At 51.3% G+C, this 13,229-nt stretch overlaps 1 protein-coding gene across 2 annotated transcripts in view; it reads left to right on the top strand.

Moving 5' to 3' along the window:
- The window catches only part of TDRD10 (tudor domain containing 10), a 30,158-nt gene extending 18,784 nt beyond the window's left edge, over window positions 1-11,374 (top strand). For both annotated transcript variants that reach the window (XM_044272585.1, XM_044272586.1), the window contains 8 exons: window positions 2,079-2,232; window positions 2,313-2,352; window positions 2,536-2,590; window positions 10,202-10,349; window positions 10,420-10,565; window positions 10,761-10,915; window positions 10,987-11,054; window positions 11,168-11,374. In XM_044272585.1, coding sequence (XP_044128520.1) covers window positions 2,079-2,232; window positions 2,313-2,352; window positions 2,536-2,590; window positions 10,202-10,349; window positions 10,420-10,565; window positions 10,761-10,915; window positions 10,987-11,054; window positions 11,168-11,209 — 808 coding nt within the window. In that variant the 3' untranslated portion in view covers window positions 11,210-11,374. The remainder of the gene's footprint in view (window positions 1-2,078; window positions 2,233-2,312; window positions 2,353-2,535; window positions 2,591-10,201; window positions 10,350-10,419; window positions 10,566-10,760; window positions 10,916-10,986; window positions 11,055-11,167) is intronic.
- Window positions 11,375-13,229: the final 1,855 nt, after the last annotated feature.

Here is a 13,229-nt window from a genome sequence, read left to right as displayed (position 1 = left end):
ACAGCTGGAGTGACAAGGTTAGCCATCCCTGGTATAGGCTATTAGAGGTAGTCATCCCATTTTGTGCACCACAATTTGTCGTCTTCATATCCTGGCTGGGTCATTTCGATTCACCACCATTTGACATTTATCAAGAATTGTTGATCTAATCTTGGACGTATTATTCTCCATACCATCCCACCTATGATCTACGGTATCGTGAGTAACCGCATAGCGCTAACCCTTCAGTTGTTTTACCTCTAATCACTAGATTAACGTTCCAGTGGGTTATCCGTCCCAATATTCATACCATCTATTTTGTTTATTTGTCTATACCTTGGTGGGTCTTATTTTAACTTTTAGATTAAAACTGACGTTTTAAAGGGTACATTCACTAGCTTCAGTGATATGTTTACCTACCCTACCTTATCTATACACGCAGTGATTTCGGTTGTATTATCAGTAACGGAAGCGTTTTTGCTGAACCCTGCCGGATCCAGCCATAACTCTAGTGTGAAAGTAGCCTCAGATGAGAACTGAGCTATAATGAGTGTTTTATAATGTCAGAGATGAGGAGCCGTCGGCTCCCCAACTGACGGAAAATCCATAGGCTGCTACTACTGTATCTCGGCTCTGCACAGATAAAAGGATTCCATATTTTTAATAAAGACCAATTAAAAAAATTATTTTAGCTCAAAATAAGTACAAAGCAATAATAAAAAAATGCCTTTAAATCCACAGTTGCGTCTGTTATGTGCCGTAAGTGTCAAGTGTGGCGGGTCAGAATAGAGAATGTCATCTACAACTGTCATGGCACAGAGGCCGGTCGTAGTTCATATAGGCCCCTGCATGGAGGCTGCATAGATGTGCTGGACTAGGGGGTTATCTGTCTGATACCCCAGTGTAAGATCTACGATTAGTATTGGGGTTTCTGGATGATTTGGTGCTGAATTGTTGAGAATACCATTGAGGGAGGAGAAGATGCTGGAACCTAAGTAAATACAACATAGCCATCGTTTCTGTGCATTTGTGCTCATATAATAAAAGATGGAAGGACCCCCGTCCACCTTCAATGACTGAGCTGATTAATATTTTACAATAGAATCGCTCTGTGGGGAAATGATTGCGATTGGACTAAACCGATATGAGGCATTCAAAGCTTCGTGGGACCTATGAGCAGGCACACCCAAAAAACACCTCCATCATGGCTAGATGTATTTTCATGCCAAGACAAGAAACAAGGACAATGAAAATAGAAGAGCAGTCTTTAGGCCTCATGCACACGAACGTTGTGTGTTTTACGGTCCGCAAATTGCGGATCTGGAAAACCCGGATGGCGTGCGTTCTGCAATTTGCAGAACGGCACAGACAGCCATTAATATAACTGCCTATTCTTGTCTGCAAAATGGACAAGAATGGGACAGGTTTTATTTTTTATTTATTTTTGCAGACCACGGAACGGAGGAACGGATGCGGACAGCACACGGAGTGCTGTCCGCATCTTTTCCAGCCCCATTAAAGTGAATGGGTCCACATCTGAGCCACAAACACTGCGGCTCACATGCAGACCAAAAGAACTATGTTGAGCATGAGGCCTTAGGTGAGAAATAGCGTTCTCCCTACAAACTTGGACAATACCCAACACTAGGAAAGTTTATTACTTTAATTTTGTTTTATTTATTTTTATCCTTATGTTTCTATGTGGCAGTTATATATACAGTATGTTAATCATATGGAAATGGTAGATTTTATATCTTTATTACTGTTGTAACAAATGTGAAGCTTCTGCATATTTGTTGGATGTATAACTTTACTTTTTTATTGATTTATTAATGTTCAAAAAAATATATAAAAATCCCCAGTAATTCATTTTACAGAGAGCAGCTCCTCACTCACATGTGAAGGGCAATTCTGATGTGGTCATCGGACCCGTTTCCCAGAAGCCTCAGCTCAAGGGCCCTATAGACGCTGTATACTGTGCACTCAGGCACTGGATGTAAACATTGTAACAATATGTAGAATAGTGATGGCCTCAGCATAATGGGAGAACCCTCATTGCTACTACATTACGGTGTTAATAGATTTGCTTTCTGTTGTAGGCTAGGCATTGTGGAGGTGAATACATCTGATGATGTGATGCGGGCAGTGAGTCACCTTAATGGCACCATGTTTAAAGGTTCTCGTCTGCGCCTAGCTTCAGTGACCAGTAGCAGAAGACTGGCTGAGAATGCAACGAGTCCTCCACCTGGGCCGGTAACATCTTCCACCTGCCCCTCAGTTATTTATGCCATTGGGTTTATGGGACAAATCTATTAGTCTGTCTGTTGTTACAGGCCCTGGACGGCACCCTAAACTGCGAGGACTGTAAAGCAGGTAGGTCTGAGGCTCCGTGTGGTCGCCCTGAATACTGTGTACACCCAGGGATATAGGGATATATTGCTGCTGATCCTCCTATAAGCAGACAGTGCCTCCCCTCCCCCAACAATCCCTGAAAAGAGCTTTCTGAAAAACACTGGTTTAAACCATTAACAGGGATTTGTCTTTTGTCTTCATCAGTGAAAGAAAATGTTGTGACGGCCAAGAACCTGCTTTTAATTCCTGTGGAGATGAGGTGCGTCTATTTTTTTAGGCATGTATATATACAGTAGTGTTAAAAAAAAATAGCATTAACATCATTAACCTGATAAATCACTGTTTTTGGTAGAAGAGATATTTCTACATAGCAAATAATTTACCTGTAAGTGGAGTAGAGTAATAGAAAAAAAAACAGCCCCAACAATCGGGACATGCTGACGCTCATTCTGAGTAATAGGAAACAGCCCCAACAATCGGGACATGCTGACGCTCATTCTGAGTAATAGGAAACAGCCCCAAAAATCGGGACATGCTAACGCTCATTCTGATTAATAGGAAACAGCCCCAAAAATCAGGACAGGCTGCGGCTCATTCTGAGTAACTGAATCATTAATGGAAAGACACATAAAATAACATTGAGGAGTTAAACTGGTGCAGTCATTGATGCTGTGGATTATCAGGGGTTAATTCTGACCCTCAGTTAAGGAGGGCGGCAGATGTTGCACATGTTGGCTATAATGCCTTTCCTTCTGTAGTACTGGGGGAAATGGGTCGGTTCAGACTTTGTTCTGATGAGAAACTTTGTTTAAAAAGTGGATTGAAGAGGGAAAAACATATAGAGAAGTGCAGCGAATTATTACCAAAACCTGAAAGACACGGAAGGAGCCAAGAACTACAGATCGAATGGATGGTAGAATAGCCAAAATGGTGAAGTCTCAACCAATGATCCCCCTCCAGAAAGATGAGAGAAGATCTGAAGTCACCAGTGATTCCTGCTACAGGCAGAAGACAATGAAGTGAAGCCAAGTCACCAGCAAGAACTTCCTGCAAAATCCCCCCCAAAAAAGACATGTCCTGAATGGTTATTTGTCCAGGAACACGGTGACTGGCCCAAAGAGAGATGGCACAGCATTTTGTGACCTGATGAATTCGGGGGCCGCAGACAGTAGGTCAGGAGTCCACCGAATTCAAGCCACAGTACACTGTGAAGACAGTAACACGCGGGGGGGGATATGGGGATGTCTCTCAGACCATGGGGTTAGGGATCGGTGTGAATATATCAGAATACTGCAGAGGATCATGCTGCCCTGTGCCGAAGAAGAAATGTCCCGGAACCGGGCAACAATGACCCAGAACTGACCAGTGAGAGAACGGCATCCTGGTTACCGACAAACAGGACTGCGGTAATGGAGGGGTCCGCCCAATCATCAAAAATGTGGTTTATTAGGTAAAAGCCCCAAAATGGAATGGAATCGTCCAGGACCTGTTCAGTGGGGCCAGAGGCACCGACGTCAAGCAGTTCTCAGAAACGTTGGTTCTGCCACCAAATATCAGCTCAGTCATCCAGAGGAAAGTGAAAGCTCAGACAGGTTTTTCGGTTTATACTTTACATTTTTCAGTTTTTAGAGAAATTCTGGCACGTAGTTATTGTGATATGGAATTGAATGTGGAAGATTCCCAGTGCATTTCTAGAAATAACTTAATACAATGATTTGCAGTTTTTTTTTCTTTAACACTCCTGTATTTACTGTATCAACAGGGTTACTGTCGTTCAGGGGACTTCAATACTAACGGGTATTAATGTCACATCTGGTAATGATATTTGTGCAGCGCCCCCTGATGGACAGTAATATGGTGGTTATCCAGACGGCACCATCGTCAGTCTGGTCCCATTGCAGAGAACGTATTTTCTGGCTGTTCTGTAATCTGATTTTCTCGCCCATTTTCCTTGGGGGACACAGACCTTGGGTATAGCTCAGCTCCCTAGGAGGCGTGACACTAAGTAAAACTGTTAAGCCCCTCCTCCATCAGCTATACCCTCAGCCTGGAGATAGAGGCTACCAGTTTTAGCTTAGTGTCCAAGGAGGCAAGACACTCCCTGCTACTGCAGGGCTGTTTTCTCCTTGTTATTTTTACTTTTTCTTCTAATTTTGTTATTTTATTTTTTCCTAGGGATACCAGAGACGCATTAGACCTCTCTGCTCTCCCGGGGTTGAGCTGCGCCAGTGCCAACTTATCTGCACTGCTGCCTCCCCCACAGAAGCAATAGGAGGATCTGGGCAGCAATGGCTCCCCTACATCCCGCCAGCTAGGGGGTCGCCCGCACGCCAAGCCCCTCTTCCAGCCTCCTGCCACTGCGGTGCCAGTGGCTGAAGGGGCGACCCTGCTGGAAAGGACTGAGGGTGAAGACGTCGGACGGTGAGATGGCTATTCCAGCCCATACCCCGTCCCTATCTGCAGCATCTACCCCTCTGGGTAAGGGGGGCACCCGTGGTCGCTCATTCTGAGCGCTCATCTGCAGGACAATGCAGCACAGCAGCATCCTCAGCACCCCCACGCCGTTCCCCCCCACGCTGCTATCTTTCTCTCCCCCCCCCCCCTCATTCGGGGCTGACTCCATTTTTTCTCTTCTCTCTCTCCCCCTTCCCGCCGAGACCGGGGGCCGGGGCTTAGCGGTCCCGGCAGGGGGCGGGGCTTACGCGCGTGTCATTTTGGGGGCGGAGCTACGTTCTCCTTCACAGGAGACATTTCAAGCGCTGGAGGGGGCGGAGCTTGTTCCCCGCGCTTTCTGCTGAGGTTTCCCGCGCTTCCTCACTCCTGACAGGAAGCTGGGACACGGTGGGGGACTCTAACCTCCTGTGTACATCGCTCGGCTTCTGTGGGCGCTCTCTGCTGCTCTCTGCTGCTCACTGCTGTTCATTGCTTCTCTGCTGCTGCTGATCTGGGCCATCTCCTGACGTTCTTCTGAGGCACTGGTAGGACAGTTAACCCTCTCCTAACCCTCCTGGTCATAGCTGCTATAACCCTTTGTGGTCTCTATATTAGAGTACAACCACACTTCAGCATGTCAGATCCCACAGGTGCCCCCAAACCCTGGTACCATGCCTGTACCGCCTGTAAGGAACTTTTTCCGCGTGGGCAATCTGAGCCGCATTGCCTTGCATGTCAGGCCCCGGTGCAGGGCCCGCTTCCCGCTGCGCCCCCCGGTGCCTCTGAACCCCCTGACTGGGCTAGGTCTCTGTCTCAGGCGGTGGAAAGCCTTACACACGTAGTGGGCCGTCTCGTGGATAGACCGCCTCTCCCGCAGGCTGCCACAATCCCTGTCGCACCCGCTGGGACTACCGTTTCTGCCGCCCCCACTGGTTCCCTGCCTCCCAGCGAATCTTCCAGGGCCCGGCATACTCAGAAACGTTCAAGGGTTGAGCGCACATCTTCTCCAGATGCTTCGCTCTCTCCGCCATGCGTGCGAGCTCAGTCAAGTCTATCCTCTCAAAGGGATACGCTTTCTGAGGGAGAACTGGCGGATTCGGAGGTGGACATGGACTCAGAGCTTCCGTCCAAATTGGCGTCCGCGGTGGGGCATCTTGTCACTAGCATCCGTGATACCTTTCAGCTACACGATGACCCCCCCAGCTCTGAACAGGCCGGCGTGTCCTTTCTCCGCCCCAAACAGGCCTCCAAGGTTTTTCCCATACACGCTGATTTTTCTTCTGTGGTATCCAAGGCTTGGACTCGGCCTAACGTCCGCTTTATTACACCCAAAAAGCTGGACATTTGTTATCCCTTTCCAGCGGATTCTGTGACCACGTGGACATCCCCGCCTAAGGTTGATCCTCCCGTGGCTCGCCTGTCCAAAAGCACTACTATTCCTGTACAGGACGGATCTTCCCTCCAGTCTGTTGAGGACCGTCGTACGGAATCCCTCTCCAAGGCCATATTTACTGCCTCTGGTTCGGCCCTTAGACCGGTCTTTGCCTCCGCCTGGGTTGGCAAAGCGGTCTCTGAATGGGGTTTGCAACTGGAACGGGAGTTAGGGTCGGTCGTCCCTGTTCAGGACCTCCGTTCCTTAGCCCAACTAATTGTTCAGGCCGGAAAATTCGTCTGTGAGGCCTCCCTTGATGCGGGTGCCCTCATTGCCCGTTCCTCTGCCCTGGCAGTTTCTGTCAGGAGGGAACTCTGGCTGAAGGTTTGGGCGGCGGACGCCGCTTCCAAACGCTCTTTGGCCGGCCTACCATTCACGGGTTCCCGCCTGTTCGGAACCCGTCTGGACGAACTTATATCAGAGGCCACGGGTGGGAAGAGTACTCACCTCCCCCAGTCCAGGCCAATGGGCGCCCCCCGTGGTCGCGCTGGTTCGTCCCGTTTTCGGTCCTTTCGCAAGCCCACCGGGTCTAGACCCGCGGCCAGTTCTTCTTCCTCTGGCCCAGCCCAGGATAGACGCAAGAAGCCGTTTTTTCGGACGCAACCTACCTGGCGCAAGTCCCAGCCTGCACGGGCTCCCACAGGCCAGCAGCCCTCTGCCTGAAGGTGCGCCCCCACCCACCCGGGTGGGGGGCCGCCTTCTCCTATTCAGGAACGTATGGCGGGCCCACATCTCAGACGCATGGGCGCTCGAGATTGTATCTTGCGGATATAAAATCGAATTTGCGTCCATTCCGCCAGACCGTTTCTTCCGATCCCGTCCTCCGCGAGATCCCGTACGAGTGGCCGCCTTCTTCGCGGCCATTCACTCTCTAATGGACAAGGGTGTCGTCGCCCCCGTGCCTCCGACGGAAAGGTTCAGGGGGTTCTACTCGAACCTCTTTGTGGTTCCCAAGAAGGAAGGCTCAGTGCGTCCGATCTTGGACCTAAAACGCCTGAACCGTTTTCTCCGACTGCAGAGATTCCGGATGGAGTCTCTCAGGTCCGCAGTGGCCTCCCTGGAAAGAGGGGATTTCATGGCCTCAATCGACATTCAGGATGCATACCTCCACGTTCCGGTTGCTCCATGTCATCACCGCTTCCTGCGCTTCGCGGTGGGGGACGATCACTTCCAATTCGTCGCCCTTCCCTTTGGTCTGGCGACGGCTCCTCGAGTGTTCACCAAGGTCTTGGCCCTTCTACGTTCAAGAAGTGTTTTTCTTCTCCCATACTTGGACGACATCCTGGTCAAGGCACCCTCCTTCTCTCAGACATCCCGCAGTGTGGAACTCACTCTGGAGACCCTGACGCGGTTCGGTTGGATTATCAACCACCCCAAATCTTCCCTTACCCCCTCCAGACGGCTGATCTTCCTGGGGATGCTCCTGGATACAGAGTTGGCGGAGGTCCGCCTTCCGTCGGACAAGCGTCTGGCCCTTCGCGGGTCGGTTCGCAGTCTCCTCCGTCATCACCGCCCTTCCCTCAGATCCAGCATGCGGTTGTTGGGAAAGATGGTTGCCTGTTTCGAAGCGGTGCCGTTCGCACAATTCCGATCCCGCACCTTTCAGAGGGCAATTCTGTCGGCCTGGGACAAATCACCGAGGAGTCTGGACAGGACCTTTCTTCTGCCTCCCCTGGCTCGGGCTTCCCTCGGCTGGTGGTTGCATATCCCTCTAAGGGGGAAGTCCTTCCTTCCACTGAACTGGCTGGTGATTACCACAGATGCCAGCTTACGGGGGTGGGGGGGGGGGGGGGTTTCCCTCCCCGGTCCGTCCAGGGCGTTTGGTCTCTATCGGAGTCCAGACTTCCAATCAATATTCTGGAACTGAGGGCGCTTCTTCTGTCCCTCAGACACTGGACCCATCTGCTGAGGGGCCACCCTGTTCGGATCCAATCGGACAATGCCACGGCTGTGGCATACATAAACCATCAGGGAGGCAGCGCTGCAGCGATGCAAGAGGTGACCCTCATTCTCCTCTGGGCGGAGACGCACGTGCCGGCCTTATCTGCGATTTACATCCCGGGGGTGGACAACTGGGCGGCGGATTTCCTCAGCCGGTCCACCATCGACCCGGGAGAATGGTCCCTGCACCCAGAGGTGTTCGAAGCCCTTTGTCTTCGCTGGGGTCGCCCCGACGTGGACCTCATGGCCTCCAAATTCAACCACAAGGTCCCCCTATACCTGGCCAGGGCACGGGACCCGAAGGCATACGGCGCCGACGCGCTCGTCCTTCCGTGGCGCGAATTCTCCCTTCTGTACGTCTTTCCTCCTTTTCCCCTCCTGCCACGGGTTCTTCGGAGGATCGCGGCAGAGGGCGTCCCCGCGATTCTAATCGCCCCGGATTGGCCCCGCCGGTCTTGGTACGCCGACCTAATGTTGCTGTTGGCAGACGCACCGTGGCCACTGCCCTCCAGGGAAGACCTTCTCTCTCAGGGACCGATCTTCCACGAGCATTTAGGCTCGCTACGTTTGACGGCGTGGCTATTGAGACCGCCGTCTTAACGCGACGGGGTTTCTCCGCGGACGTAGTCCGCACCATGATCCGGGCTCGTAAGCCCGTATCCTCTAGGATCTACTATCGGGTTTGGAGGTCCTATCTGGGGTTCTGTGAGTCCCGGAGCATCCCACCTCTCCGGTTTTCTCTTCCCACAATCCTGTCCTTCCTCCAGTCGGGTCTGGACCTGGGGCTGTGCCTCAGTTCTCTGAAGGGTCAGATTTCGGCGCTGTCTATTCTTCTCCAGCGTCCCCTGGCCCCTCTAGGGCCAATTAAGACCTTCTTACAAGGGGTGGCTCACTCTGTTCCGCCGTACCGCCCTCCAGTTCCTTCCTGGGACCTGAATGTGGTGCTCTCGGCGCTCCAATCAGCCCCCTTCGAGCCTTTACGGGAGGTCTCCCTTCGCCTTCTGTCCTGCAAGGTCATCTTTCTTGTGGCCGTCACGTCTCTCCGACGGGTGTCGGAGTTAGCGGCTCTTTCTTGCTCCGAACCTTTCCTGATCTTCCACCAGGATAAGGTTGTGCTTCGGCCTGTCCCCCGACTTTCCTGCCAAAGGTGGTCTCCGCCTTTCACATCAATGAGGACATCGTCCTTCCGTCGCTCTGTCCCTCTCCTTCCCACCCCAGAGAACGGGAACTGCACCGTCTGGATGTGGTCAGGGCGTTGAGGATTTACTTGGAGGTCACCGGGTCCTTTCGGCGCACGGACTCCCTGTTTGTGGTTCCGGAGGGTTCGCGCAGATGGTTGGCGGTCTCCAAGGTGGCTATTGCCCGTTTCATTAAACTGGCGGTGTCTGAGGCTTATCGAGCCAAGGGCAGACCTCCGCCTTTCGGCGTCACTGCTCATTCCACCAGAGCAGTCGGAGCTTCCTGGGCGCAGAGGCATCGGGCCTCGGCTGAACAATTGTGCAAAGCAGCCACTTGGTCCTCTCTGCACACTTTCACAAAGTTCTATAGGGTGCATACGCATCCATCAGCGGATGCTGCTTTGGGCCGCCTGGTTTTGCAGGCAGCGGTTTCCTGATGCTCTGGTGGTGTTCCGCCTTGGGTTTGTGGTCCCTCCCTTCTTGGACTGCTCTTGAACGTCCCAAGGTCTGTGTCCCCCAAGGAAAATGGGCGAGAAAAGGAGATTTTTTGTATAACTTACCAGTTAAATCTCTTTCTCGCTCTTCCTTGGGGGACACAGCACCCACCCTTCTGTGTTTGGTTACAGGGTTATGGTCTGGCGCCCCGTTGGGTTGCTGGCTGGTTGTTTCCGTTATTGGTTGTTATCCTTTCACTACTTGGACACGCAACTGGTAGCCTCTATCTCCAGGCTGAGGGTATAGCTGATGGAGGAGGGGCTTAACAGTTTTACTTGGTGTCACGCCTCCTAGGGAGCTGAGCTATACCCAAGGTCTGTGTCCCCCAAGGAAGAGCGAGAAAGAGATTTAACTGGTAAGTTATACAAAAAATCTCCTTTTTCGGACACAGGGGGTCTTTCCTGGCCGCCATGCTTAAAGGATGTTTCCAGGACTTGAGCTGGCTTGCAGGCATAATGAATACAAGAGGAGAATTGAGTTTACTAGTGACCAACACTTACCTTGGCTCCCAGTACTTCTGGGCTGTGCCCGTCAGAGAGGTAGGTGATGACCCCACTAATAGTCTTGCATTGTAAAGTATGGAAGGTCTCATATACTGTATCCTCACAGGAAACGTACAACACCCTATCTGACATCTGCACGAGGCTGGTGCAGGCAGAACCACAGCTGCCGTGTGTGACCAAGGATGACGTGCGCAGAGGGACCCGATGTCTGGCGCAGTGCGTCCTAGCGGAGGAGGACGGGACTTGGAGCAGGTTGGTGTCCTGTCAGGTCACAGGGTGTTAGATAACAGTGGTAGTTTAGTATGTTCTTGGAGAGTGGGAGGAAGCGGGGAACAGAAAGTACATTGTCCCGTGCCGGGATTACTATGGTGCCCATAGTTTGACAGTTACCGAGCCTGTGCAGTATCCTAACCACTTCTCCTGTGAACTCCATCATTGCCCGCACAGATGTTGGGTGGCTGACGTGGCTGGTGACACTGCAGTCGTCTTCTTTCTGGACTACGGTGTGACGGATTTCATCCCTATCCACAGCCTGCGGACCCTGGATGACGACCAGTACTGGAACGCTCCTCCAATGGCTCAGCCATTTCTCTTAGTGCAAGGTATCTGTATGGAAAAGCGACCCGCACCCGGCCTCCAAATGTAGCTGACAACTTCCTTCTTCTCTTTGAAGGGCCTGAGGTTTCAAGGTTAATCGGAACGGTCTTAAGGGGCCGAACCAGTGGCTCTTGCTCCAGAGAGGTGAGTGTGTGCTCAGTTATGTCCTGCTACAACTCTCAGCCGCCATTCTTCAGTGTGCAGCCATGTTATATTGACTTCAGGAGCACTTACCTCTTTCTGTGTTCATCTGACAGCAACACATTCAGAAGTTCTGCACTTACCCGAATGAAGACTGAACTTAAGAGGGAGTCTGCCCCTGGATGCCTCGTTCTTTGTTACTGTGGCATTACACGCAGCGAATAGTCACCTTGTGCCCTGAGTAGTAGTTTATCAGGAAGACGGAGGAGTCTTAAGGTGACTGACATTTAGTTTTGGGTCAACTTTTTTTATGTTCCATTGATACTTGCACGTTCCTGATCTGTTCATGTAATAAACAGACTTATCCGCACTGACAACGTCCTCGTCACTGACTTTTCAGAAGGAAACATCAGTGGCGGTCTGTCGGGTAGGATCTCCACCGATTCCTGGCAGAACGGGGCAGTGGCACTCACTATAACCCGCACCACGTAAATGAATGGGCACTTTACATATGGAGTGTAGCGGCACCGCACAGGTTGGCACAGTACCGCCACAATCCTGTACTGGGACAGGGATCTAAAGCACAAACAATCTGGAACGCCCCAGTCATCTTAAATGGTTGCTAGTAATGGTGTCACGGAGAGAAGAGGGACCCTCTCTGAACCCACATGTTAGACCTTATGACACAAGCAGGTGTAGCATGGCCGTCAGCACCACAAAGGAAAATGGTTAACCCCGACAACCATTTACCTCCAGGCCGGTCTGCTTTTGTACCTTGTTTCAGTGACTACATGCTCAGGCACCGTATCGTCAGGATTGGTGTTCACCTTTCCTATGGTGACGTCTAATATGTAGGGATTCTGGGGGTTATCATCTTCTAGGACTGGTCTGTATGCCGTGTGGCGAGAAGTGACGCTGCACTCAGCGAGATCAGATCATTGTAGTGTAAATCCTCAGAGGATAGCCGGCTGGAGCTTGTATTCTGCTTGGAGGGCGGGTGGGGGGGATACGTGACATCTTCATCTTCGGACAGCAGTCCTGGGAATGTCCTCACTCGCTGCCTTTAGGAATGAGTCATGCACCAGAGGTTACACGACACACCAGGCTTTCATTTTTTATGTGATAGAAGGAACTTCCAGTCCACGTCAAAATCCATGAGTTACCAGGGGATTGCCATGGATTTTGCCTTATGCATTGTGCAGGACGAAATCTGCAGCATAAGAAGGGCTCATGCACACGAAAGAAAGGGCCCCGTGCCCATGCTGCGGACCGCAAATAATACTGTAGGCCGTGTGGACCTATTGCCTTGAAGGGGTCTGCGATCTGTAAGACACAGCCAACCTTTTGCGGTGTGGAGGCACAAACCCGCAAGCCCACGGTAGTGCTTCTGATCACAAATGATGGGACATGTTCTGTCTGGCTGTATCTTGCAGATCGCAGACCTATTGAAGTTGGTGTAATACGAGCACGGAGCCTTAAGTTATATCTGCAAGACAAATCCGCACAAAAGAAGAGACCGACAAGTATAAAACGTATACATTCTGAATTGCAGGACACCCCTCATATATGCTACATATCGGCTCGGCCTATGAATATGCTCTGGTGGAAAGTGATTTAAAGGGGAACCTCGCTAATGTGACATAGAAAGCTGAGCGCAGCATCAGTCAGACTGTGGAGCCATAAACTAGATTACCAGCTGAGCACTGACCAGGGCAATAGATGGGTTATTAATCCCCAGGATTGGCGGCTTTCATCCCGTGCAGGCGCCTGATGTCCGAGTCCACTTACAGGCTGATTAGTGGGAGAGAAGAGGCCGTTACTTTCCGTAATTGACAGCGCTCCGAATCCTGCACCAGACACACTGCCAGGGACAGAAAACGAATAAGTGGCTGTGGTTTATTGTGGCAATTACAATGGTTGGAATCGGAGTGATCCCATAGGTCGTAAGAAATTGATGTCACCGTTGATCTCTACTGAATGGATAAGCGGCATTCTCAGTGATGTCACCGCTGATCTCTAGTGATGGATAGGCTGCATTCTCAGTGATGTCACCGCTGATCTCTAGTGAATGGATAGGCTGCATTCTCTGATGTCACCGCTGATCTCTAGTGAATGGATAGGCTGCATTCTCAGTGATGTCACCGCTGATCTCTAGTGAATGGGTAGGCTGCATTCTCA

This window comes from Bufo gargarizans, chromosome 11 (genome assembly GCF_014858855.1).
Source record: "Bufo gargarizans isolate SCDJY-AF-19 chromosome 11, ASM1485885v1, whole genome shotgun sequence".
Classification (NCBI taxonomy): domain Eukaryota; kingdom Metazoa; phylum Chordata; class Amphibia; order Anura; family Bufonidae; genus Bufo; species Bufo gargarizans.
The sequence above is the reverse complement of the archived record's forward strand: the minus strand, read 5'-3'. Positions and strand labels throughout refer to the sequence as shown.